The 27,833-nt window shown below is 48.8% G+C and overlaps 2 protein-coding genes across 2 annotated transcripts; both read right to left on the reverse strand.

Annotated features, from left to right (window-relative positions):
- Window positions 1–3,043: 3,043 nt before the first annotated feature.
- On the reverse strand, window positions 3,044–26,877 carry LOC309361401 (uncharacterized protein). Its single transcript, XM_081896287.1, has 10 exons — window positions 26,754–26,877; window positions 24,934–25,433; window positions 24,298–24,430; window positions 23,599–23,681; window positions 17,214–17,340; window positions 15,936–16,964; window positions 13,598–13,737; window positions 8,163–8,268; window positions 6,530–6,717; window positions 3,044–5,107 (listed from the first exon to the last, which is right to left on the reverse strand). Exons 2-10 carry the CDS (start codon window positions 25,345–25,347, stop codon window positions 3,968–3,970), a joined length of 3,360 nt encoding a protein of 1,119 aa, XP_081752413.1. The 5' UTR covers window positions 25,348–25,433; window positions 26,754–26,877; the 3' UTR covers window positions 3,044–3,967.
- LOC309365205 (zinc finger and SCAN domain-containing protein 31-like) lies at window positions 6,583–14,211 on the reverse strand. Its single transcript, XM_081903429.1, has 5 exons — window positions 13,418–14,211; window positions 10,445–10,920; window positions 10,188–10,265; window positions 8,466–8,548; window positions 6,583–6,717 (listed from the first exon to the last, which is right to left on the reverse strand). Exons 2-4 carry the CDS (start codon window positions 10,835–10,837, stop codon window positions 8,537–8,539), a joined length of 483 nt encoding a protein of 160 aa, XP_081759555.1. The 5' UTR covers window positions 10,838–10,920; window positions 13,418–14,211; the 3' UTR covers window positions 6,583–6,717; window positions 8,466–8,536.
- Window positions 26,878–27,833: the final 956 nt, after the last annotated feature.

The raw sequence follows: 27,833 nt of genomic DNA on the forward strand, positions 1-27,833 counted from the left end.
GATTGGCAAACTGGTTGTTTTTTTTTTTAATAAAAAAATATTTAAAGAAAGCTAAAAGCCCATCACCACCACCCTGCCCAGTACGTGTGAACCCCATGTCTGCAGCTCTGCATCTCCCTATGGGTTGAACCAAATGGGGATAGAACCCCATTAACACGCCCATTCTCTCCATCGCAGAATCATGGCATTGTAGAGTCGGAAGGGTCCCCCGGGGTCATCTAGCCCAACCCCCTGAAATGCAACGTAGGAATCTCAGCTCGAACACCCACGACAGGTGGGCAGGATGCTGGGCTGGGTGGGCAGGGCTGAGCTCTTGGCCCCCCCCTCCCCACCGCTTCCCAGGGGGTCTTCTAAGCCCCACCTTGCAGCCCCTCCTGTGCACCCTCCTCCCCCCCAGGGAATCCCCTTCCCCCCCCCCAAATGCACAAAGCCAGTGGGGGGCTCACCGGACCTCAGAGGGGCCGCCGAGGCAGCGATCGCGCGAAAGAACCAGCCGCTCGCTTCTGCTCCAAAGGAATCGCATCATCAAGGGAAGAAAGAGCTTGGGGGAGGAGGGGACTTAGCTCTGGAGGACTCGCCCCCCCCGCACACATTCCTTTCCTCTCTAGGAAGCGGGTCGCGTTCGCTTTAACCCTTCGAAGCCCGGGCTGCAGGGTCAACGCCCCCACAAGTCACTCAAAAAGAGGATAATAGGGAGGAATTAGGAGGTTGGTTGGTCGGGAAGGGGCTGGTTTTCAAGCCTTTTCTTTCCTTTCCCCCTCCCCTCAAGAAGGAGGGCTTCTGATCTCTCTTTTTTCTCGTGTGTGTGTGTCTTAGACTCACAGACAGTTTAGGTTCCCAATCAAAAATTGAAGCACAGAGGACTCCAATGCAGACTTGGGATAGGAGGTAACAGCAGCCCTCCCCCCACATGCTTTGGAGGCTATATGATGATGATGATTTATGGATATGATAACCCACTGCATCTGTCACTCATAGCTCATAAAATGCAGATGTAGGGGATGTGCTCCCATCAGATGTCAAATAAATAAAAAACTATCTGACTTTTAGACAGCAGCGTAGCGTGGGTTGTCAGCACCCGGGGCAAGGCAAGTAATTTGCGCCCCCTAACCCGGGGAAAGGCAAGTAATTTGCGACCCCTAACCCGGGGCAAGGCAAGTAATTTGCGCCCCCTAACCCGGGGCAAGGCAAGTAATTTGCGCCCCTAACCCCTAACCTGCCGCCGCTGCCAGCTTCTTCTTGCTGCTGCCTGGGCTGGGGTATTTACGGTAAGGTAGCCACGGCGGCAGTGGCGGGTCCGTGTCAGGTGATCTGAGGCGAGTTGCCGCTGGCGCTGCTGCCCAAACGATGCCACTTGCCCGGAGGAGGAGGAGGGCAGAGAGGCGAGGAAAATGCAACATGGCCCAGCAGCTGCAGCGGCGGCGGTGGGGGGGGGCTGTGAGGAGGGGCTGCCTGGCGCGCCCTCCGCGGCCCTGACGCACGGGGACCGCGGCGAGCGCTGAGAGCCGCTGCCTGCCGGACGCCTTCAGCCCGGACGCGCGCACAGCTCGTCGGTTCCACGAGACATGGGGCTCTGCTACAGCCTGCGCCCGAGGCTCTTTGGCGACCCCGGAGGCGGCGAGCGCCCCCCCAGATGTTGCGCCCGGTGCGGCCGGGCCCCCCTGCACCCCCCACGCTACGCCACTGCTTTTAGAACACATTGGAAGGCAGCCCCGTTTAGGGAAGTTTTTAATGTTTGACTGTGTTTTTAATATTCTGCGGGGAGCCGCCCAGAGTGGCTGGTGAAACCCAGCCAGATGGGCACAGTATAAATAATAAATTATTATTATTATAATCTTCCGAGAGTCAGCCAGTGTTGTTGGAGTGTCAGATTAGGACACAGGAGACCAGAGTTCAAATCTACACCCAGTCAAGATGCTCACTGGATGACCTTGCCCCACTCATTGCCACATTGCCAGTGTGGTGTAGTGGTTAAGAGCGGTAGACTACTAATCTGGTGAACCGGGTTCGCGTCTCCGCTCCTCCACATGCAGCTGCTGGGTGATCTTGGGCTAGTCACACTTCTCTGAAGTCTCTCAGCCTCACTCACCTCACAGAGTGTTTGTTGTGGGGGAGGAAGGGAAAGGAGAATGTTAGCCACTTTGAGACTCCTTTGGGTAGTGATAAAGCAGGATATCAAATCCAAGCTCTTCTTCTCCACTCAAATTCATTGTGCTTGTGAGGAGAAGATGGGCAGGGGGAGAATTTCATCAGCTTCGGCTGATGTCTTGGTAATCCCACCCACCCACCTACAGGTTTAGGGAGCTGCTGGTTGTTTATGATCAATAACAAAAACCCTATAAATTAGTACACAGTACTGTAATACGTATTTTCTTCTCCTTGACCCTTTTTGGGAACGTAAAGGAACACTTGGAGAAAACCAAACCGAACTCCTGGAAATGCCAAATCCGTCTTTCACTTCTTCCCAGATATCCCAGCAGCCCCAAACCTCTTCCCCACTGATCCATCAGAAACACTGGAAATAAAGACACCCCTCTTCTTCCTAGAACCATCTTGATCATGCAGATCTTTCTCTCTCTCTTTTTTACTCCTATTTTGCCATGATCAGAAACAATGCTAGGGGCACTGGCGGAGGAAGGGGGCAGAGGGAGCGTATCGCCCTTGGCACCATTGGGGGGGGTACCATTGCGGTTGCCCCCGACACACGCCGCGCATCCCCCCGCCTGCTCTCCAAACCCCACCCTACCCCGGTACTGGAGCATGCAGCTTGCCACTGGCTAGGTGTCATTGTAATCAGCAGAAATATCACAGAACAGTTGTGCAAACTGGAATAGCGGTGAATCTCCCACACAAGGAGTGGAGTCAGAAGGAAGGTTAATATTCCATTTCTCCACAAACAAGCGCTATAGTCAGTGGGCTTTCACACCTTTTGGCAATATTGCAAGACTGGAGAAAATACAGAATACATTGAAGATCTTATTGTCAACAATCACATTCTCTCACTTAGTATGGTTTTTAGGCACTAGGCAAGGAAACATCTGTGAATGTTTCATCCATTTCTTTATTTACAAATCCACACCCTTCTCTTCAGTTGTGGCAAGGCTCCCAAAGTGGCCTACAGATATCAGTAATGATAATCCTATAATTTAAAAGACACATCAGAAAAAGAAAAGGGATGAGGAGGGAAGAGGAAAAAATCAAACCCATGCTTCAGATGTTAGCTGCAGAGTTCTAATCATAACCAGTTAAGAAGAGGAGCCAAATACTTCTGTTGCTTAGAAGTGCAACAGCAGGGGGAGCCACAAGTGGGATTTTCTGCTTTGGTGAGGTGCCAAAATAATTTGTCCAGTCTTGGATAATCTATACCAGGGACGGGACCTCCATTTCTTGCTCCACATCAGGCAGCAAAACGTCCCGTGCTAGCTCTGCCAGTGGAAGTTGTCAGTCTGATGGAAGAGAGTAAAAGGAAATAAGCTTTTGCTAAGGGCTAAGGCTAAGACTAAGACATGTAACTGGAGAATAAAAATCTATCAAATGAAACGGGCAGTGAATTAAAAAAAAATCTTATTTATTCTCGTCTGGGAATATTTATGGCAGGAGGTTTCCAAATTCTGTTTTATGTAAATGAATATGGAATTTAAAGAAAGGGTTCACAAGTGCCATCATGAAATGGTTTTATTCCCTTTATGAATCCTTTGAATATTCTTATTCCTGGGACCTCTACATCCTCCAGGAATTTATATGGTACCACCCCATGTGGATTTTTTTGATATGAAGTGAGAGTACTCTCCAAACCCCTTTCCACACTCCAAGCATATGTATGGTTTTTTTCGTGTGAATTCTTTGATGATAAGTGAGAGTTAAATTCTGTTTGACACTGTTTCCATATTCGAAGTTTTCAAATAATTCCTGCCCTGTACAATTTGTTTGATGAAAAGTGAGACATGTCTTTCCACACTCTAAGCATTTAGATGGTTTCTCCCATGTGAATTCCTTGATGACTAGTAAGGTGTGCCTTCCGACAAAAGCCCTTTCCACATTCGGAGCATTTAAATGGTTTCTCCCCTGTGTGAATTCTCTGATGACTAGTAAGGTATGCCTTCCGACAAAAACTCTTCCCACATTCCAAACATTTAAATGGTTTCTCCCCTGTGTGAATTCTCTGATGACTAGTAAGGTATGCCTTCCTACAAAAACTCTTCCCACATTCCAAGCATTTAAATGGTTTCTCCCCTGTGTGAATTACTTGATGCAGAGTGAGTGTTGTCTTCTGCGTGAAGCTCTTTCCACATTCCAAGCATTTAAATGGTTTCTCCCCTGTGTGAATTCTTTGGTGGTTAGTAAGATGTATCTTCCGAGAGAAGTTCTTTCCACATTCCAAGCATTTAAATGGTTCCTCCCCTGTGTGAATTCTTTGATGAATAGTGAGATCTGTCTTCCAACAGAACCACTTTCCACAGTCAAAGCACTGATATGGTTTCTCACCTGTATGAATCCTTTGATGAGTAGTAAGACCTGTCTTCTGACCAAAGCTCTTTCCGCACTCAAGGCATGTGTATGGCTTCTCCCCTGTGTGAATTCTTTGGTGTGAAGTGAGACTTGCTTTCTGTGTGAAGCACCTTCCACATTCCAAGCATCTAAATGGCTTCTCTCCTGTGTGAATTCTTTGATGAATAGAGAGAGTTCTTTTATCTGTGAAGTTCTTTCCACACTCCAAGCACTGGTGCCGTTTCTCCCCTGTATGAATTCCTTGATGAGTAGTAAGGTGTGTCTTGCAATAGAAGCTCTTTCCACACTCTAAGCATGCGTATGGTTTCTCCCCTCTGTGAATTTTTTGATGGTAAGCAAGAGTTAAATTCTGTTTGAAACATTTTCCACATTCCAAGCATTTAAATAGTTCCTGCTCTGCATGCTTTCTTTGATGAGCAGTGAGGCACTTATTATTATGGAATCTCTTTCCACACCCCAAGCATTTATGTAGTTTCTCCCCTATGTGAATTCCTTGATGACTAGTAAGGTATGTCTTATGACAAAAGTTCTTTCCACATTCCAAGCACTTAAATGGTTTCTCTCCTGTGTGAATGATTTGATGCAAAGTAAGAGTTCTCTTAGGGGACGCGGGTGGCGCTGTGGGTTAAAGCCTCAGCGCCTAGGGCTTGCCGATCGAAAGGTCGGCGGTTCGAATCCCCGCGGCGGGGTGCGCTCCCGCTGCTCGGTCCCAGCGCCTGCCAACCTAGCAGTTCGAAAGCACCCTCGGGTGCAAGTAGATAAATAGGGACCGCTTTCTAGCGGGAAGGTAAATGGCGTTTCCGTGTGCAGCTCTGGCTCGCCAGAGCAGCGATGTCACGCTGGCCATGTGACCCGGAAGTGTCTTCGGACAGTGCTGGCCCCTGGCCTCTTGAGTGAGATGGGCGCACAACCCCAGAGTCTGGCAAGACTGGCCCGTACGGGCAGGGGTACCTTTACCTTTACCTTTAAGAGTTCTCTTCTGTGTGAAGCTTTTTCCACACTCAAAGCATCTAAATGGTTTCTCGCCTGTGTGAATACCCTGATGATTTTTAAGATATGCCTTCCGACAAAAGCTCTTTCCACACTCTGGGCATTTAAATGGCTTCTCACCTGTGTGAATTCTTTGATGTAGAGTGAGAGTTGTCTTCTGTGTGAAGCTCTTTCCACACTCCAAGCAAATAAATGGTTTCTCCCCTGTATGAATTCTTTGATGAGCAGTAAGATGTGTCTTGCGATAGAAGCTTTTTCCACACTCCATGCATGTGTAAGGTTTATCCCCTGTGTGAATTATTTGATGGTAAGTGAGAGTTAAATTCTGTCTGAAACACTTTCCATATTCCAAGCATTTAAATAGCTCCTGCCCTGTATGTTTTCTCTGATGAGCAGTGAGATGTATTGCATTATGAAAACTCTCTCCACACTCGAAGCATTTATGCAGTTTCTCCCTTGTGTAAATTCCCTGATGACTAGTAAAGTATGATTTACGGCAAAAGCTCTTTCCACACTCTGAACATTTAAATGGTTTCTCTCCTGTGTGAATTCTTTGATGCAGAGAAAGAGTTGTCTTCTGCGTGAAATTCTTTCCACATTCCAAGCATCTGAATGGCTTCTCCCCTGTGTGAATTCTTTGATGACCAGTAAGGTATGCCTTCCGACAAAAGCTCTTTCCACACTCTGAACATTTAAATGGTTTCTCTCCTGTGTGAATTCTTTGATGCAGAGAGAGAGTTGTCTTCTGTGTGAAGCACTTTCCACACTCGAAACATCTAAATGGTTTTTCTCCTGTGTGAATTCTTTGGTGATCATTGAGATATACCTTCCGAGAGAAGCTTTTTCCACATTCCAAGCATTCATGCAGTTTCTCCCCTGTGTGAGTTCTTTGATGAGTAGTCATATGTGTTTTACAATAAAAGCTTTTTCCAGAGTCCAGGCATGGGTGTGGTATCTCTCCTATGTGGATTTTGTAAGGAGTTTCAAATGCTGGTGTAGGGTGGAAATGTCTCTGACAGAATATACTTGCTTCTTTACTTGTCTGTATTTCTTCAGCTGGGATCTGATGGCCATCACTGCACTGAGAAATAAGGAACTGATTCCACCTTTTCTCTTCTCCTTCTGGTTTCCTTTCCTGCTGCTCTGCCTTTAAAGTCATGTGTGCTTCTAGCAAGAACCAATGTAGATCTTCCTGATTCTCGGATTCCCACTCATGACCTGTTGAAAAAGAGAGAACACTATCAGGAGCCTGAGGTGTAATTGGAAGCTCGAATCACTGAAGCAAAACACATCATGCTTGCAATAAGGAGTGACAGAAAATTATTAGCAGACCTTACTATTCATGGGACGCGGGTGGCGCTGTGGGTAAAGCCTCAGTGCCTAGGACTTGCCGATAAAAAGGTCGGTGGTTCGAATCCCCGCGGCGGGGTGCGCTCCCGTTGTTCGGTCCCAGCGCCTGCCAACCTAGCAGTTTGAAAGCACCCCCGGGTGCAAGTAGATAAATAGGGACCACTTACTAGCGGAAAGGTAAACTGCGTTTCCGTGTGCGGCTCTGGCTCGCCAGAGCAGCGATGTCACGCTGGCCACGTGACCCGGAAGTGTCTCTGGACAGCGCTGGCCCCCGGCCTCTTAAGTGAGATGGGCGCACAACCCCAGAGTCTGTCAAGACTGGCCCGTACGGGCAGGGGTACCTTTACCTTTTTACTATTCATATCCCTGCCATTGTTAACACCTTAATCGATAGCTGAAGTTCTAGAGACTATTGGACTGAGTCCATGGGGACCCATGTTCAGCACCTAGCTCACACACAGATGTTGCTGAGTGATAGTGATAGGTTGCCTACCTAACAGGGTTGTTGTGACTCTAAACCATAGCACAACCCTATGTATTCTCTTCTGAACTCTTTTGGGCAATGGTGGGTGGATATATCATAAGTACGAGAAGAGAGCCTGTTATTCCGCATGGGAGCATGTAATTTGCATGCAGTCTAAACACTGAATTGTCTAGCCAGCATGGTGTAGTGGTTAAGAGCAGTGGACTCGTAATCTGGTGAACTGGGTTCGCTTCCCCGCTCCTCCACATGCAGCTGCTGGGTGACCTTGGGCTAGTCACACTTCTCTGAAGTCTCTCAGCCTCACTCACCTCACAGAGTGTTTGTTGTGGGGAAGGAGGGGAGAGGAGATTTAGAGCCGCTTTGAGACTCCTTAAGGGGAGTGAAAGGCGGGATATCGAGTCCAAACTCTTCTTCTTCTCTTCTAGTCAACCGATCCTGGATTAACGAACCCTTGGATGTGCTGGGCAAGGTTCTGTCATTCAGAGTACCCAATTCTGGGATAGATCGGCCGATGGCTATGGCAGGGCTGCTTTATCAGGCTTTTGGGATTCCACAATGGCCCCAATCTGTATCTGCACTTCTTGCAGATCTTGAAGTTTCTTGTTGCGGACTGTTAAATTGTTGGCTTTACCATTGTACCTGTTTAACCTACTGTTTAAATGGCAAGGTTAGCCATGAATCTTGTAAACAATAAAAATACAGAAAGCCTGTTGGACTGAGTCTGAAACATATACAAAATGTACAAAAATGCTTTATATTGCATTTTCTATACAATATTATGGTCAACTATGCAAAGAGGGAACCTTACAGAGAGAGGCAGTGATCTCACAATTCTCCTCCATGACTTCCCTGTGCAGGGTCCTCTGCTCCAGATCCAGCAGGGCCCACTCTTCCTCAGAGAAATACACTGCCACGTCCTCAAAGCACATGGGACCCTGAGGGAAAAGGAAAACATTGGCCTCCTGATTGGTATGATTGAATGCTAAAATACAGAAAAGTCCTGCAGAAATTAAACCTTCTCAAGCGGCATCCACAGCCTCCCTCATGGGCACCTTGAGGAGGGGGTTGAGTAGAAGACAGAGGCACCCTGGGTGCCCACAGCTCTGCTCCCCCCACTGATCCTACCCCCTACCTCCTCTGGTTTCATCACAACAGCATCAACGCCACCACAGAGAGGAGACTGTGAAGCAGATCTTGCCAGCATCATTCCATCACCTGTGAGAGACAAAGCACCTGATTCTCTCAGAGATCACATGAGACAAGCCGAGGTACATGCTGTTGTTACACAATGCCTCATCCACTTTCCTACATATCTTACACAATGCTTCCACACGTTATATTAGTGAGTAGTGTGAAAATATGGGACGCGGGTGGCGCTGTGGGTAAAAGCCTCAGCGCCTAGGGCTTGCCGATTGAAAGGTCAGCGGTTCGAATCCCCGCGGCGGGGTGCGCTCCCGCTGCTCGGTCCCAGCGCCTGCCAACCTAGCAGTTCGAAAGCACCCCCGGGTGCAAGTAGATAAATAGGGACCGCTTACCAGCGGGAAGGTAAACGGCGTTCCGTGTGCGGCTCTGGCTCGCCAGATGCAGCTTTGTCACGCTGGCCACGTGACCCGGAAGTGTCTCCGGACAGCGCTGGCCCCCGGCCTCTTGAGTGAGATGGGCGCACAACCCCAGAGTCTGTCAAGACTGGCCCGTACGGGCAGGGGTACCTTTACCTTTTTACTAGCGGGAAGGTAAACGGCGTTTCCGTGTGTGCTGTGCTGGCTCGTTATAATGGTACATTTTCGTTATAATGGTACATTTTCACGGTGTGTTTTCATGACGCGTGTTTTGATTTTTAATCTTTCCATAGATACTTTTTGTTTGCCAGCTCTTTGGAATCCTATTTTAGCATTAATATTAATAATAATAATTTTTATTTATACCCCACCCTCCCCAGCCAAGGCCGGGCTCAGGGCGGCTAACAACCAATAATAAAAACAAGTTGAATGAATACAACTTAAAAACAAGATTAAAATACAACATTAAGCGTTTTTAAAATCCATAAATAATACTGCTGTAATCACCAAGGGACACGGGTGGCGCTGTGGGTAAAACCTCAGTGCCTAGGGCTTGCCGATCGCATGGTCGGCGGTTCGAATCCCCGCGGCGGGGTGAGCTCCCGTCGGTCGGTCCCAGCTCCTGCCCACCTAGCAGTTCGAAAGCACTCTTAAGTGCAAGTAGATAAATAGGTACCGCTTTATAGCGGGAAGGTAAACGGTGTTTCCGTGTGCTGCGCTGGCTCGCCAGAGCAGCTTCGTCACGCTGGCCATGTGACCCGGAAGTGTCTCCAGACAGCGCTGGCCCCCGGCCTCTTGAGTGAGATGGGCGCACAACCCTAGAGTCTGGCAAGACTGGCCCGTACGGGCAGGGGTACCTTTACCTTTTTAGTGTGAAAATGCAATACTCCACACTTGGACTATTAGCTAGAAATTGAAGTACAGTGGCACCTCAGGTTACATACGCTTCATGTTACATACGTTTCAGGTTACAGACTCCGCTAACCCAGAAATATTACCTCAGGTTAAGAACTTTGCTTCAGGATGAGAACAGAAATCGTGCAGCAGCGGCGCAGCGGCAGCAGAAGGCCCCATTAGCTAAAGTGGTGCTTCAGGTTAAGAACAGTTTCAGGTTAAGAACAGACCTCCAGAACGAATTAAGTTCTTAACCCGAGGTACCACTGTACTCAGGCACTGAAAATACATTCATTTTTTCAACTTTGAAAAATTTGGGGGACAAGCAGATTCAGGAGAAAATAAAAGAAACCTAAGGATTTAGGGTATAATCGATAGAGGGAGATCCAGTTAATTCTTACCAAGTGAAGCGGCCACTCTGTCGCTCTCCTGAATGTTCCATTGAAATCAGTGGCCCCTTCAACAAACAGACCTTTCACCTGACACAACGATGGGGATATCAAAAACGAGAAGGATTAGAAAAAGCATGAGAAACCTTTGTGAGTTTAGGACATTGTGGATGATTTGCAGAAAAGGCCTGACAGTTACAGAGAGCATTAGGATACCCTCCTGCACATTTTGAGCACCTTGAAGGTACCAGGATGAAATTCTCACTCACCAGCTCTTCTGTCTGCTTCTTGTCCTCTGCCCAACTCAGGAGGAAACCTTCGGCCAGGGCCACCGCCTGGGAACTGGTCTCTGCTCCACATTCCCTCACCCAGCTCTCCATCTCTGGGGAAAGGACCGCCAAGAATTGCTCCAGGATCACCAGGTCCAGGATCTCATTCTTCATGTGTTGCTCTGGCTTCAGCCACTGATAACAGAGATGGTGGAGTCGGCTGCAAACCTCTCTGGGTCCCTTGGCCTCTTGGTAGCGGAAATGCCTGAAACGCTGACGCTGTGCCTCTGAGCGGAGGGGTCCCTCCTTACCCAGTACCTTCTGAACTGTTCTTTCCCAGAATTCGCCAGGGCTTCCATCTCTTCCTGCTTCAGTTGTGTCTTTCTCTTCCATCTTTGAGCTCTGTTCCAAGGAAGCCTCCAAGTGGATCCAAGAGACCCCTCAGTCTTCTGCCAAATTGGAGGTGCTATCAAGTCCTGAAAGTCAAGACATTATTTGGCTACTGAATAACACTTTCAAGAGAGGAAGAGTTTCGCTCAGGAAATGTGGCTGAGTCTGGATAACGATATTTTTAAGGATATAGAGATTTCTAACTATCAATATGGTGAAAGTGCTATCAACAGCATTATATTCTCTTCTTCATTATTCACTTTTATGAATATTTTTGAAGTGTTAAGATGTACAATCTATTAAAACTATAGAAATAATTACAATAAAAACAACACAGCTGTAGTAGTAGATATAAAATATATATAAATTCAAACACACATACAGTAAGCCTGCAGCTTATGTGCATCTAACTTGTGCATATTCAGCTTTAAGTGTGGCTAAATAAATAAATAATAGGTGCGGAAAATGACTTGGGCAATCCAATGGAATTTATTTTTTTGCAATTTTGGCTTTAGGCTTGATTCCCAGAATGCAACCCCCAAATAAGTTGTGGGCTTAATGTATATATACTGTAATGTATTACCTGCCCATCAGCCTAAGGTCCCTGGGTGGGTTACAGTATTAACACACAATATCAAAAACAGTTGAAAACAGTTTCCTATCATAAAAATTACGGTGGGTCCTAGCAGCATACACAAAACCGTCTCCCCTGTGAGAATTCAGGTTGACATCAGATATCAGTTTAATTAGGATTATTACAACAAGCATCCCTTTTCTTTTAAAGAAGTTACAATAGAATGGATCTCTAGAAAAAGCTGTTACTGCTTCTTCCACAGAGTCCCATGGAGAAGACGGTCATTCAGAGGCCCCAGTGGTGGCAGTTGGGGGGCGGGGGAGGCCCATTGTGGGATCTGATGGTGGGGTGGGGTTCCCCTAAATCCAATGGGATGATCCATTCAACTAAGCATTGCACACCTGCTTTGCACACCCTCCTCTTCCCCGACCCCCCATATCAAACCCCCTGGTTTATATATGGGGGTCCTAAGTGGATCTGCTGCACAGGGCCCCCTCCCTATGTATATAAAATGGGGCTAGGGTCCCAAAAGGTCCCCCTTCCCAAAAGCTGGCGACCCTCTCCTTTTCCTGGCTGGCATTGGATTTTGGAAATCAGCCCCCAATACATTTTTAACTCCCCCTCCTCACTTTTGTCCCTTGTGCATCCTCCCCCCCCCACTCCCCTTTCCCCAAATTTGTGGAGGGGCGCTCACCAGATCCCACAAAGGTAGCACTTTTGTGGGTGGGTGGGGGGTGGCAGAGAGATCAGTGACCAGTTTTACTCCAAGGGACAAGAAAGGGGTGGGGTGGGGGCTTTGGCTCCGCCCCTTTTGAATTTAACCCTTAGCATGCCAACCCCGCACACTCCGTTTTTTTCGGGGGGGGGAGGTGGCAAGAAAAATCAAAAGTAGGAAGAAAACCAGGCCCTTCCTCAACAGCTGCCTCCCATTTTTAATCAAAACAATGGGAGGAATGGTCTGGTATCCTGCCTACTTCTTGGCATCCCTCTTCCACGAAGCAGGGGCACCCCATCACCTCCTGCCCTGACAGCGATGTGCCCACCGGCGCAAGGAGGAGAGATAATAATAATAATAATTTATTATTTGTACCCCGCCCATCTGGCTGGGTTTCCCCAGCCACTCTGGGCGGCTTCCATAAAAACCAAAGATACAGTAAAATATCACAGATTAAAAACTTCCCTGAACAGGGCTGCCTTCAGATGTCTTCTGAATGCCAGGTAGTTGTTTATCTCTTTGACATCTGCTGGAAGGGCGTTCCACAGGGCGGGCGCCACTACCGAGAAGGCCCTCTGCCTGGTTCCCTGTAGCTTTGCTTCTCGCAATGAGGGAACCGCCAGAAGGCCCTCGGCGCTGGACCTCAGCATCCGGGCAGAACGATGGGGGTGGAGATGCTCCTTCAGGTATACTGGGCCGAGGCCGTTTAGGGCTTTAAAGGTCAACACCAGCACTTTGAATTGTGCTCGGAAACGTACTGGGAGCCAATGTAGGTCTTTCAAGACCGGTGTTATGTGGTCTCAGCGGCTGCCCCCAGTCACCAGTCTAGCTGCCGCATTCTGGATTAATTGCAGTTTCCGGGACACCTTCAAAGGTAGCCCCACGTAGAGCACATTGCAGTAGTCCAAGCGGGAGATAACCAGAGCATGCACCACTCTGGCGAGACAGTCCGCGGGCAGGTAGGGTCTTAGCCTGCGTACCAGGTGGAGTTGGTAGACAGCTGCCCTGGATACAGAATTGACCTGCACCTCCATGGACAGCTGTGAGTCCAAAATGACTCCCAGGCTGCGCACCTGGTCCTTCAGGGGCACAGTTACCCCATTCAGGACCAGGGAATCCTCCACACAGTATTCTGTCTTGTCAGGATTCAACTTCAATCCATTAGCCACCATCCATCCTCCAACCGCCTCCAGGCACTCACACACGACCTTCACTGCCTTCACTGGTTCTGATTTGAAAGAGAGGAAGAGCTGGGTATCATCCACATACTGAGATGTGCCAGACATGGCAGTACCTTGGGTGGGCAGCATGCGAGACGGACTCCCTCGCAAGGAAGGAGGTTGGGTGGCCATCTGTCAAGAGATCCTTTAGCTGCGATGCCTGCATTTCGAGGGGGGGGGTGCGTGTGTGGACTAGATGACCCTTGGGGGTCCCTTCCAAACCCTACAACTCAGAATCACAGGCAATGAATCACCTGGCCCCTACCCCCTGGCAACGCAAGTCCTTGGGGGCATTTAATGAGGCGAAAACCCGTCTCCGCCGCCCGGTGCCCCCCGTGAAGCGGCCGCGCGTTGAATTCTGCAGGCGGCTCCCCCTCCCTGCCCGGAGAAAACCCTGCGAGGAGACCCGGAAGTGATCAACAGCAGGCGCGAGTCTAGAAATAGCGGAGGCCATAGAGTGTCCATGCGGCGGTTGGCCGTTGGGTGACGCCTAGCAACGCCTCACTTGCCCTTAGCAACGCCGCGCGGCCGTTGGGCGCCTCCTAGCAACGCCTCGCGTACCCTTAGCAACGCCGCTAGGCCGTCCCTAGCAACGCCTCACGAGCCCGTAGCAACGCCGCCCGGCCGCCTTTTCCTTCGCTGGCTTCCTCCATTCCGGCGCTTCTCCTCAACCGCTGCCTTTGCCTCCCTCGTCCTTCGTCTCCGGCTGCTTCGAGGACCCCTTGCGGGTGTCTCCCTTTTCCCCCGCCCCGCCATTACGTTTATATACCACCTTTTCTTCCGAGGAGTTCAAGGTGGTCACGTCCCCAGTTCGCCCTCACAACAACCCTGTAAGGTAGGCTGGGCTGAGAGACGTTGGCTGCCCAAGGTAGCTTCATGGGGATACGAACCCTGCTCTCCCAGATCCAGCCAGGGGTACCAACTTTAATAATGGGGGGGGGGGCAGGTAAGCCCCACCCTGCATAATCGACCACATAAGACCAGATTGTTTTGCAAAATAATTTCATTTGAACAGAAAATAAAAGTTGCTTAGCAAAAAGGGAAGAAGAAATAACTTATAGCAGTATCTTACAATAATAATAATAATAATAATAATAATAATAATAATAATAATAATAATTTATTTATACCCCGCCCATCTGGCTGAGTTTCCCCAGCCACTCTGGGCGGCTCCCAATCAGTGTTAAAAACAGTACAGCATTACATATTAAAAACTTCCCTGAACAGGGCTGCCTTAAGATGTCTTCTGAATGTCAGGTAATTATTTATCTCTTTGACATCTGACATTTACTAGGGTCTTAACAGCCAAGAACAAATTATTTAATCGTTCATTTAAATGATTTTTTTTTTAAAAAAAAAACGATTTACCCCACATTTGATCCTGTGAACATCCCCCTGCCCTGCCTTGAAAGCCACACCTGGATTGGAGTCAGTGCACCTGAACTCCCATTTTCCTCTTCCTCATCCTTGTTCGGGGAGCTTCATAGAATCTTAAGAGTTGGAAGGGACCCCCAGGGTCATCTAGTCTAATCCCCTGCAATGCAGGAATCTCAGCTAAAGCATCCAGGACAGAGGGCCATCCAACCTCTGCTTAGAAACCATCAAGGAAGGAAAGTTATTCCTGATGTTTAGTCGGAATCTCCTGTCTTGTAACTTGAAGTGGTTAGGAGACCCCTGGGGCAGGGAGATGCCCAGATTACAATACCAGCTTGGGTAAATTAAATCTTTGGTGGGTGGGTGTGCGCGCGCGCAAAACATCATATTCTCCTCTCCCGCACCCTCTCCTTGCCTTTGCACATTTTCTGCACTTGGAAACCAGAGTACATTCCTTTGCCCTTTTCATTTCCTCTTTGCACATTTAATTTCCTGATTCCAAACACAGCCTCCTATATAAACACACACACAAAAAACATACCACCACCACCAATTCAAAATCAAGGACAGGTAAGCTGGAAATGGACTTTTTGTTATTCATTTATTATTACATTTATAGCCCACCTTTCCTCAAATGAACTTGAAGTGGCTTCATAGTTCTCCTATTCCCAATTTTATATATTCACAACAACCCTGTGAGGTAGAACTAGGCTGAGAACCCAAGGTTACCCAGTGAACTTCATGGCTTCATGGGGATTTGAACTCTGGTCTCCCAGGGCTGCTTCAGTTTAAATGAGTGGGGCCAAGAGGGAGGGGTGTAGCTTAAGGAAGAAAAGGAGGGTACTCTACGTCCCCAAGAAATGTTTAAATGGTTGTACCCTTATGTGCATCATTTCACGTACAGTCATACCTCGGGCTGAATGTGCTTCAGGTTGAGCGCTTTTGGGTTGTGCTCCATGGCAACCCAGAAGTAACGGAGTGCGTTACTTCCGGCTTTCACCGCTCGTGCATGCGCAGACGCTCAAAATGACGTCACACGCATGCGCGGAAGCGGCAAAACGCGACCCGTGCACGCACCGTCGCATCTTACATTCTATTCAGGATGCGAACGGGGCTCCGGAACGGATCCCGTTCGCATCCCGAGGTACCATTGTATTTCCACTCCAAGCACTGGAATAGTTTATCTCATGTTAATTCAAAGAAATGAGAACTTTATTTACGTGGAAAGTCTTTCCACACTGCAAACATTCATATCACTTTCCCCTGTATGCATTTTTTGATGGGAAATTAGTGTTTTCTTCGCACTGAAGCTCTTCCCGCACTCCGTACATTTATATGGTTTTACTCCTGTGTGAACTCTCTCATGACAACGGAGATTTGCGTTTGTATTGAAACTCTTTCCACAGTTCAAACAGTGATACGGTTTCTCCCCAGTGTGAATTCTTCGATGAGGAATGAGGTCTCTGTTCAGGCGAAAGCACTTTCCACACTCCGTACATTTATATGGTTTCTCCCCTGTGTGAATCGTTTGGTGAGACGTGAGGTGCCTTTTCCGTGTGAAGCTCACTCCACACACCAGGCACTGATAAGGTTTTTCCCCAGTGTGGATTCTTTGATGATAACTAAGATCAGTCTTCCGAATGAAGCTCTTTCCACACTCCAAGCACTGATACGGTTTCTCTCCTGTGTGTAGTCTTTGATGATTACTGAGAGTTATATTCTGTCTAAAGCTTTTCCCGCACTCCAAGCACTGAAATGGTTTCTCTCCTGTGTGGATTGTCTGATGGGAAGTGAGGTTTATCTTTCGAATGAAGCTCCTTCCACATTCCAAACACTGATACGGTTTCTCCCCTGTGTGAAGTCTTTGATGATAAGTGAGATTTATCTTTCGAATGAAGCTCTTTCCACAGTCCAAACATTCATAGGGTTTTTCCCCTGTGTGAGTTTTTTGATGATAGCTGAGAGTTACGTTCTGTCGGAAGCTCTTTCCACACTCCAAGCACTTATATGGCTTTTCCACAGTGTGGGTTCTTTGATGAGCAGTGAAAGCTTTCATATCACTGAAGCTCTTTCCACACTCCAAGCACTGGTGTGGTTCCTCTCCTGTGTGAATTCTTGGATGTGTCATGAGGCCTGTCTTCTCATTTAAGCGCTTTGCACCTCCAAAACATTTATATGGCTTCTCCCCAATGTGGATCCTTTGAGGGGTAGTGAGGCTAAAACTTTGACAAAAGCTTTTTTCACATGCTGCAACAAAGATAGAAAACAGGTAAGAACCTGAGGTAAAAATGCTAATGTTTTAGTTGCTAATGTTTTAATCAATAAAAATTATCCACTTTAAGAAATGTGCAAAGAAATATAATGCTAAAAGTTGATAGATTGCTAGACTTTCTAAACACTTTTAAACTAGTGCAGAAATTATGGGTGTTGCAGTCCTGTAATGTCTGTAATGCTGAGGATTCTCCGCTCCTGGACAAGTGAAACTTCGACCCTTACCAAGAAAGGTTGCCACCCCACAATTCTCCTCCATGACTTCTTTATGCAGATCTCTCTGATCAGGATCCAGAAGTGCCCACTCCTCCTTGGTGAAGTACACAGCCACCTCCTCAAAGGACACGGGACTCTGAGAAAAAGGGAAATAGTTGAAAGATTATATTAAGATATATTGATTCCCAAAATCCATGAGACTCTTCAAGGAAGAGGGGCTATTCTGCAGAAATGAAATCTCCTCTGTAGATAATAGTTTGTGTTATCTATTACATTGGTTCCCAAACACTTTGCCCTGTGGATGTTGTATGATTTTTAATTGTACTTTTATTTCCTATATTGTATTTTAAGGTAAAGGTAAAGGTACCCCTACCCGTATGGGCCAGTTGTGTCCGACTCTGGGGTTGCGTGCTCATCTCGCTTAAGAGGCCGGGAGCCAGCGCTGTCCGAAGACACTTCCGGGTCACGTGGCCAGCGTGACGAAGCTGCTCTGGCGAGCCAGCACCAGCGCAGCGCACGGAAACGCCGTTTACCTTTCCGCTATAAAGCGGTACCTATTTATCTACTTGCACTTGGGGGTTGTCAGGGAACTGACATCTAAAGCGCCGGAGGCGCAAAGGCTCACTGAGGGTGAGAGAGCAGTAGCAGCGGAAGAGGGAACCAGTAGAGGGCGAGCAAGAACTCCAAGGGAAAGTGAGTCGGAGGGATGGCTCAGAGACGCTTCAAGCGAAACCAGTGGGGAGGTCTCAGGACCTCCTATAGGGACACCCACACCTCGACGGAAACTGTCACGCCGAGAGGCCAGACGACGTGTTTCCGTTAAGGAGCTTTTATGTTGGAAACGTTTCCGAAAGCAGCCACTTTCGGATCCTACTAGTGATTGACGCAGCCATGCTGGAGGGGCTCCGTCACAGGCAGAGGTTTGAAAGCCTGATCAAACTCTGAGGGACTTGCATTTTACGCACAAGCAGCTCATCGTCCCATCACAGCAATCCGAAAGTCTCCGAAAGCCAGCTTGTGCAGGGAGAAGCATCATGAGCAATCCAGCCGGAACCGGGGAAGCAGGAGCAGCTGGAGGAGGTCCAAGCCTGGAAGAAAGGTACAGGGCGTTGGAGATCCAGTTGGCGCTGCAAACGGCGAGGCTTGAGGAGAGGAGGGCTCAGGATGCAGAAAAGGGAAAGGAGAAAACCACCCCGCTCGCCAGAAAGGTGCCAGGATTGGTGCAGAAATTCGGGGGGGATCCCAGGAACTATCATGCCTTTAGAACAGAGATGCAATACGCTCTAAACTTGCAGTTTGATGACTTCCCCGATGAGGAATCGCGAGTGGCGTATGTGATTGGCCATCTCGAATCCGGGGCGAAAGATTGGGTTAGACCCCTGATGGCAGCGAATAATGAGATCTTAAAGGACACGAGGAAGTTTTTTCGTGCCATGGACCTGATGTTTTCCAGCGATATTGAGCAGGGGGTGGTGCGAAGGCAGTTAATGGCTTGCCAGCAAGGAAGCAGATCTGTCCGTGAGTACTGGACTGAATTTACCATGTTGATTCACAAATTGGGGTGGGACCTATCGGCGGAGCCCATCCAAATGCTTTTCGAAGAGGGGCTTTCTTCAACCGTCAAAGATGAGCTTTCCCGGGGCCCCAGGGCGGAGTCTATGGACCAGTTAACCAAATCTGCGCTGGCCATAGGAGCGCGCCAGGAGGCGAGGGCTATGGAAAAGCGGGAAGGGAAAGGAGACCGTTGGAGGGAGTTCCGCATTCCAGACATTCCAGAGCCACCTTTCCCGCCGGCAGAGCCGATGGAAGTTGGAACAGCGCGGGCGCGCGCAGTTTCAAATCCCAGTGAAGGGCGGAAAAAGGAGGGAAAGAGCGCCAAGAGATGTTATCTCTGCCAACAGCCAGGGCACTTTGCCAGAGTTTGCCCACAAAGAAAGGAATGGCAAGGGATGGCAGGAGCTGTTGGGGGAAAGGAAGAGGAAGGCAAGGAGCAAGTAAAAGCCAACGCCTGGCTGCCACCGTTGGGGCACAGCAGCCAGGCCAAAGAGCAATGAAAGTGCCCATGCCAGAACCCCCCAGACCCGCTTTAGTGATAGAGGTGTTACTAGAACTGCCAAACGGACACCCACTAAAGGTCAAGGCGCTTTTGGATTCAGGCAGCTCCTGTAATTTCATGAGTAAGGAGTTTGCAGCTGAGCACCAGATACAGACTATCCCTTTAAGTAACCCCTTGCAGGTGACTACGATTGACGGCAGAGAGCTGTTGGGGGGAGAAGTTAGCCAACAGACTGTCCCGATGATAATGAGAGTGGCAAGGCACACCGAACAGATAGCGTTTAATGTGGCCATCCTGGGAGGAGCGCCCATCATTTTGGGGATGAGCTGGCTGGCGCTACACGATCCGCTAGTGGGCTGGCATCAGAGGGTGGTCTCCTTTGGGTCAGCGCATTGCCTAGAACACTGCAAGGAGGGGAAGGTTTCGGGAGGAGACAGAGTCACCCTAGCGGGGATGGAAGTGATGGACAAAGGGAAGGTGCCCCCGCAATACGCAGATCTGAGCAACGTATTCAGCGAAAGGGAAGCAGACAAACTGCCACCGCATAGACCCTTTGACTGTCAAATCAACCTACTCCCAGGGGCCCAACTCCCAGTAGGCAAGCTGTACGCCATGTCAGACAGGGAGATGCAGGAGCTGAGGGAGTTCATTGACAAAAACTTGAAGCGAGGTTTCATCAGAGAGTCCCGAGCGGTGGGGGGCAGTCCAGTGTTCTTTGTGGACAAAAAGAACACAGACAAACCGAGACTGGTGTGTGACTTCAGGGCCCTCAATGCAGTGTCGGAGCCGCTGGCTTTCCCTATGCCCCGAATTGATGACATTTTGACCAGAGTAAGGAAGGGAAAGATTTTTACAAAACTGGACCTGCGGGGGGCGTACAATCTGATACGCATAAGGAAGGGAGATGAATGGAAGACCACCATGTTTACCCCGTTGGGAGCCTTTGAATACCTCGTTATGCCCTTCGGTCTACAAGGGGGCTCCGCGTGTTTTCAAGCTTTTATAAACCACGTTCTGGGACCTTTGCTCTACAAGAATTGTGTGGCCTTTTTAGACGACGTGTTGGTGTATTCGGAAAATGAGGAACAGCATGTGAGGGACGTTCGAGAAGTGTTGGGCAGGCTGCAAGCCAACCAGCTGTGGGTGAAACTGGAGAAGTGCCAGTTTCATACCAAGGAGGTGGAATTCCTGGGGTACCGCTTGTCAGACAAGGGATTGGCCATGGATCCAGGCAAGGTCCAAGCGGTACTGGAATGGAAGACACCGAAGACCAAGAAGGACGTGCAAAGATTCTTGGGATTTGGGAACTTTTATCGGAAGTTCATCAAGAACTTTGCCCACTTGACGGCGCCCATCACCGACTGTCTCAGCAGCAAGAAGAAATTTGTTTGGACGGCAGAGGCGGATCGAGCCTTTGAAGAACTGAAAAGGGCTTTCGCCTCGGAAGAACAACTTCTGCATGTGGATTTACGAAAACCCATGAGAGTGGAAACAGATGCATCCGACCGGGCGGTAGGGGCGGTCCTTCTTCAACCGGGGAGGAGTGCGTCGGAGTGGAGACCGTGTGCCTTCTTCTCGCGGAAGCTGAATAAGTCCGAGAGGAATTACACGGTGTATGACAGGGAACTACTTGCCATTCACGAAGCATTCCGGAGGTGGAGACATTTATTAACTGGGGCACAACACAAGGTGCAAGTGTGCACCGACCACAAAAATTTAGAGTATTGGAGAACAGCTCGAGTGCTCAACCAACGACAAGTGAGATGGGCACAGGAATTCTCCAAATTTAACTTTGAGATTTGTTATGTGCCAGGCCCCGAAAACGTCAGGGCGGACGCGCTCTCACGCAAACCAGAATATTGGGAAGGGGAGGGGGTGATCGAAGAGAGACATGCCATCCCGGAGGACCGCTGGGTGTGTGGGGCGGCGATGGTGGGGCAACGAGAACTGGTGGAGGAAACGGAAAATGATGAATATGCCCAGGATAAGCTCAGAGGTCTCAGGGGGGAGGGCGAGAGCCCCGGAGGTTTTGAGGAAAGAAATGGGGCATTGTATTACAAAGGGGCACTGTATATACCCGAAGGTGAATTGAGGGGGAGAGTACTCAAGCAGTTGCATGATAGCCCCACGGCGGGACATTTTGGGCAACACAAGACCATGTGGTTGGTTACCAGGGAATTTTGGTGGCCTAAGGTGAGGGAAGATGTAAGGGAGTATGTAAGAGGGTGTGACCAATGTCAGCGAGCCAAAGGGGAAAGAAGGGCGCCGGCAGGGTTATTAGAACCTTTACCCACACCAGAACGGCCTTGGGAAGCGATATCAATAGATTTTATGACGGATCTGCCAAGGTCCAAGGGGAAAACAGCCATCATGGTAGTAGTAGACCTGTTAACTAAGATGTGCCACTTTGTAGCATGCTCACATGCAGTCACAGCGGAAGAAACGGCGAAGTTGTTTGTGGAACATATCTTTAGGTTGCACGGGGCTCCCTCGAGGGTGATCTCAGATCGAGGCAAACAATTTACTTCCAGGTTCTGGAGGAAGCTCATGAGCTTGTTACACGTGGAAGTCAATTTTTCAACTGCCCGGCACCCTGAAACCAACGGGCAGGCGGAAAGGGCAAATGGCATTCTTCAACAATATCTTAGGTGTTATGTCAATGACAGAGAGAACGATTGGGTCGGAAAGTTGGCGTTGGCAGAATTTGCCTACAATAATGCGGAGAATGTGTCCACAGGATGAGTCCCTTTTTGGCTAATTACGGGTGTCACCCCAGGGCATTTCCAGGGGAAGGAGGGGAGAGATGGAGCGTCCCAGCGGCTGAACATTTTGTAGAAGAGATGGAAGCCATCCATCAGCAGCTCCAGCTCAACTTAGAAAGGGCTAAGGCACAATATAAGAAGCAGGCAGACAAGAACAGAAGGGAAGGTGAAACCATAAGGGTGGGGGATCAAGTGTGGTTGTCAACCCAAGGGTTGCCGTTCAAAGGGGGTTGTAAGAAACTGAGGCCCAGAAGATTGGGACCCTTTGAGGTGATTCAGCAGGTCAACCCGGTAGCTTTCAAACTCCGATTACCCAATCACATGAAATTGCACCCAGTGTTCCACAGGTCGTTACTGTCACCATACAGGGGAGGAGGTGAAGGGGAGCACGTCAGGGGACCAGCCTTGGAAGAGAGGGAACGCCGCAACCATGTAGCGGAAATCCTCGATTCCAGGTGGAAGGGAAATCAGGTGGAGTATTTAGTGGCGTGGGAAGGGGAACCGGAGTCAGAAAACACCTGGGTAAGTGCGCAGGAAGTCAATGACGAGGTTTTAACAGAAACGTTCCATCAAAGGTTCCCGAGGAAACCTCAGCCGATAGCAAGGTTTAGGAGGGAGTATTTCGGCACCACCGATGAGGAAGAGGAAATGGAAGGGTTCGCGGAGTCGGAGTTGGAAGAGGGAGTGGACTCTGATGACGAAGAGTACCTAGAGAGTAGGAACAGCAACAAGTGGAAGGAAGTGTTCGCGACGTCGGAAGATGAGGGAGGTTCTTTCAAGGGTTTTACCTCCTCACCGCCAGTAGGAGAGGAGACGGGAGGGGGTGAAGGGGGCCCTGGAGGGGAGGTGGATGTCAGGGAACTGACATCTAAAGCGCCGGAGGCGCAAAGGCTCACTGAGGGTGAGAGAGCAGTAGCAGCGGAAGAGGGAACCAGTAGAGGGCGAGCAAGAACTCCAAGGGAAAGTGAGTCGGAGGGATGGCTCAGAGACGCTTCAAGCGAAACCAGTGGGGAGGTCTCAGGACCTCCTATAGGGACACCCACACCTCGACGGAAACTGTCACGCCGAGAGGCCAGACGACGTGTTTCCGTTAAGGAGCTTTTATGTTGGAAACGTTTCCGAAAGCAGCCACTTTCGGATCCTACTAGTGATTGACGCAGCCATGCTGGAGGGGCTCCGTCACAGGCAGAGGTTTGAAAGCCTGATCAAACTCTGAGGGACTTGCATTTTACGCACAAGCAGCTCATCGTCCCATCACAGGGGTGCTTTCGAACTGCTAGGTGGGCAGGAGCTGGGACCGAACGACGGGAGCTCACCCCGCCGCGGGGATTCGAACTGCCGACCATGTGATCGGCAAGTCCTAGGCACTGAGGTTTTACCCACAGCGCCACCCGCATCCCTTATATTGTATTTTATCATGTTACAATTTGAATTCTATGGAATGATTTAAATATTTCACTTCCTTGCAGGCAGTTCTGACAGAAGAACCAAGAAGCAGGGATTTTAGTTCAGGCCTAGGGAGGTGGGGACCGAGTAGCCTGCCTCCAGCCTGCCTCCTGTGATCTGTCCTCCCTACCTGATCCAGTTCAATAGCAACTGCTTCCCCTTCACCACGAAGCAGAGGTGGCTGATGAGGTCTTGCCAGCATCATTTCATCACCTGAGAGAGAAAAAGCTGGTGATAAGCCAGGAGCACTTGCTCCTCTCATAGGTTAATCGATGCATCCCTAAATACACATGGGTGTTAGAAATTTTTTTATCTGTTAAGCATATTTCAGAGCCTTATATTCCATTTTATATGTGTGTGAAAGGACATCTCTTCCCTGGGCTCTGGGCCCTGGGCTGCCTGTTTCTTCCCCCAAAAGATTAAAGGAGCCTGTGGATTTATTTAACACTTGACCAAGATAAACCCAATTGAGACATCCCATCAGTCATTATTATATTTATTTATATCCCATCTTATCCCCAAACCGGGACTTGAGGCAGCTTACATTAATTATAACCACACAGATGAAATACAAAAAAATAAAACATAAAAAGAGAACACCGGTAATTAAAATGTTGGTTAAACTCTAGGAGAATTAAAACAATATAAAAACAAACCTATTAAGATACAGATATTAAAAACAGCACAGCACTAGTAAAAGCCCTTTTCCACTAGTAAAAGCCCTTTCATTTAAAAACAGTCAATTCCCAAAGGAAATATGGTCTTTCAGATAACTTGGACCTAAGCGGTATAGGGTTTTATAGCTCATAACCAGCACTTTGAATTGCACCTGGAATCAGACTGCAAGCCAATGTAGCTGTTCTAACAAGGGAGTTCTTATCCGGTAGCCCCTGTCCAGTGTCTGATGGAGCCCTCTCTGCCTCTGGGAAATCCAGGCCGGCTTTGGCAAATAGACCTGTAACCTGAAACAACAATAAGAATTGGAGACGTCAACTTTGGAGAAGGATTGGAAAAGGAACAGCAGAGGCAGAAACCTGAAGGGTTATTAGAAGTCTTTCCTTGGATGCAGTTACAGATAGGTAGCCGTGTTGGTCTGCCATAGTCAAAACAAAAAAATTTCCTTCCAGTAGCACCTTAAAGACCAACTAAGTTAGTTCTTGGTATGAGCTTTCGTGTGCTCTGAAGAAGTGTGCATGCACACGAAAGCTCATACCAAGAACTAAGTTGGTCTTTAAGGTGCTATTGGAAGGATTTTTTTTTTGTTTTTCCTTGGATGCTTTCATTTTCTGTGTTCCACAGAATTCAATTTGTTATGCATTAAAATACAAGAAATAAAATAAGCAACCAAGACGCAATTAAAAGTAAATATAAATATTTAACGTTGATCAACTGAATAAAACTCATGGACCACTAGCAGCTCACATTCCACAGTTTGGGAGACCCCTGATCCAGATGACAACCTCACCTGCTGCTCTGCCTGCTTCTTGTCCTCTGCTTGACTTAGGAGGAAACCTTCAGCTAGGGCCACCGCCTGGGAACTGGTCTCTGCTCCACATTCCCTTACCCAGCTCTCCATCTCTGGGGGGAGAACAGCCAGAAACTGCTCCAGGATCACCAGGTCCAGCATCTGAGTCTTGGTGCATCTCTCCGGCTTCAGCCACTGATGGCAAAGATGGTGAAGTCGGCTGCAAACCTCTCGGGGCCCCTCGGCTTCCTGGTAGTGGAAATGCCTGAACTTCTGGCATTGCACATTTGTGCTGAGGGTGTCCTCACCTGGAATCTTCCATCCTGTTCTTTCCCACGGTTCCCCAGGGCTCCTGGCCTGGATGATAAACAGACCTCTTACTGCTTCAGGCCCAGCCGAGTCTGTCTCTTCCATCTTTGATATCTGTTTCCTCCCACAGGGTCCAAGAAGCTTCTCTTGCTTCTGCCAAAGACTGCTGTTACTGGAGTCACTGCCAAGTCCTAAAAATTCAAAACATTGTAGGGTGAGTGAATTATTACGCTGTCAGGACATGAAGATTTTCCTTGAGGAAATGTGGATGAGTCCAGCCACCCATCAGAAGGAGGGGCAGGTGAATGACAAGAGGACTCTAAGATGAGCTTCTGGGGAGGTTCCTTCATGTGTGGGCCATGGATTAAAAGCCTTCAACCTGGTTGAAGGTCAGAAGGGAGTTGGTTTGGTGTAGGGCTAAGACCTGGAAGAGATTAGAGTTCTAGTAGCTACCCAACCAAGAAGCCCACTGGGTGACCTTTGGCCAGTCACTGCCTCTCAGCCCAACCTACCTCACAGGGTGGTTGTGAGGATAGGATGAGGAGGAGGAGAAGCATATCTGCTACCTTGAGTTCCTTGGAGGAAAAGGTGGTATGTAATTGTAACAAATAAATACATAAATAAATAAGGTGCAGCATCCGTCCAACAGCTCTGTTGCTCACAGCTCCTCCCTCTCTCAGGTGTACATAGAAAAACAGGACAGTACACATCAGAAAGGTGAGTTGGGGGTTGCTTGGAACTCTGTTGGGGAAGTTGGTTTAGGGTGGGTTACAGAAAATTGGTACCTCGGGTTACAAACACTTCAGGTTACAAACTCTGCTAACCTGGAAGTAGCCAGGTTGCAAACTTTGCCCAGGATGCAAACAGAAATCACGTGCTGGTGGTGGGAGGCCGTATTAGCGAAAGCACACCTCAGGTTAAGAACGGTTTTGGGTTAAGAATGGACCTCTGGAGCGAATTAAATTTGTAACCCGAGGTACCACTGTATTTCATTGACAAGTTAATATGTATTCAGCATTTGTGATTGAGTTAATTTCCCAGTATTTGCTCTCTTCCCGGGTACATAGAAAAAGGATTTACCAGCGGCACTGGCATTGACAATGCCATTAATTTACAGATCAGGAGATAAGCATGTAGATACGAAGTAAATTATGTTGCCACCTAGGAGACACAGTTTACATACGGAGAAAAGTCATTACAATTTCCAGATGGCACGCTAAATGCATTTGTTATAGGAAAATAATGGATGCCGTTTATTCAGTCTTGAAAATGAGATAAAGGCATTTTCTAAACGTCCTATTGCAGCTCAGGAACTTGACAGCTCAGGGAAGGGTTTCTAGCCTAGGGAGTGCGGGGAAGGAGTTGGGGTGTCATCAGGCATTTATTTACATGCCCCAGAGTAGGCAAAATGACAGCTGGGTGTCCAATAAAATTCTTATACTCAACGTGCAGCTGAGGATGAATTTCCCTAGCGCTCAGCTCAGTGCTGCATAAAATGGGGAGACACTCACCAGGCTACAGAAGGGGCCAACGATGCAGCTCATGGGAGAGTCAAAGCCCACTTTCGCCCCCACTCTGCAAGCAGGAAGCCACACAAGGCGGAGCGGCATCGGCTCTGGAGGATCCCGGCTGCCCCCCTCCCTCTCTCTCTCTCTCTCTCTCTCTCTCTCTCTCTCTCTCTCTCTCTCTCTCTCTCTCTCTCTCTCAGCAGGAGCCAAAGAGGAAACGCTCACAGATGGGGCTCAACTGGCCGGATGAAGACTCAGTGACACTTCGGGTTCCCAAGCGAACATAGGGGGGGTTGCAGTGGGGGGGCAAGCGGACAGCAATACAAAGACTTTGGAAAGAAATCAGAGGCAGAACACATTGCACATGTTTGTGCTCCATTCATAACAATAGTCAAATGTGAACTTGAAGTTGAGGGTTGGTTTCCTAGAGCGGAAAAGAATAGCGGGTGATGGGTACTGGGTCCCCCAGACAGGGGTCAGCAAACTTTTTCAGCAGGGGGCCCAGTCCACTGTCCCTCAGACCTTGTGGGGGGCCGGACTATATTTTGAAAAAAAAAAAGAATTCCTTTCCCCCCATCAATAACCCAGAGATGCATTTTAAATAAAAGGACACATTTTGCTCATGTAAAAACACGCTGATTCCCAGACCATCCGCGGGCCGGATTTAGAAGGTGATCCGGATCCGGCCCCTGGGCCTTAGTTTGCCTACCCATGCTCCAAAGCAACTTGCCAGCTGCTTCCTGCCTCCGCCTCCACCTTTGCTGCAAAGGCTGCATGGGGCGTGGGAAGTGGCTGGATTCCTTCTTTTGCTGTAAGGGCTGCATCTGGAGTTTACCTCCCAGTCTGGGGTGGGCTCCCCTTGGCGCTGTGGGTGAAGGGGGGAGTCAGAGGGCCTGGAGGGGGAAGAAGCCTGGGAAAGGTGGAGGTGGAGATGCGGGGAGATCAGCCAGTTAAATTGGGATAAAAATGGGGGCACGTAAGCCCCACCCTGCATAATCGATCACATGATGTGGCACGGACATACCATTTGAATAGCAATGTATGTCAACATGGGGGCAGCCCCCATTTTATTTCATTCGGGAG

This window comes from Podarcis melisellensis, assembly GCF_964234715.1.
Source record: "Podarcis melisellensis genome assembly, chromosome: 2".
Taxonomy (NCBI): domain Eukaryota; kingdom Metazoa; phylum Chordata; class Lepidosauria; order Squamata; family Lacertidae; genus Podarcis; species Podarcis melisellensis.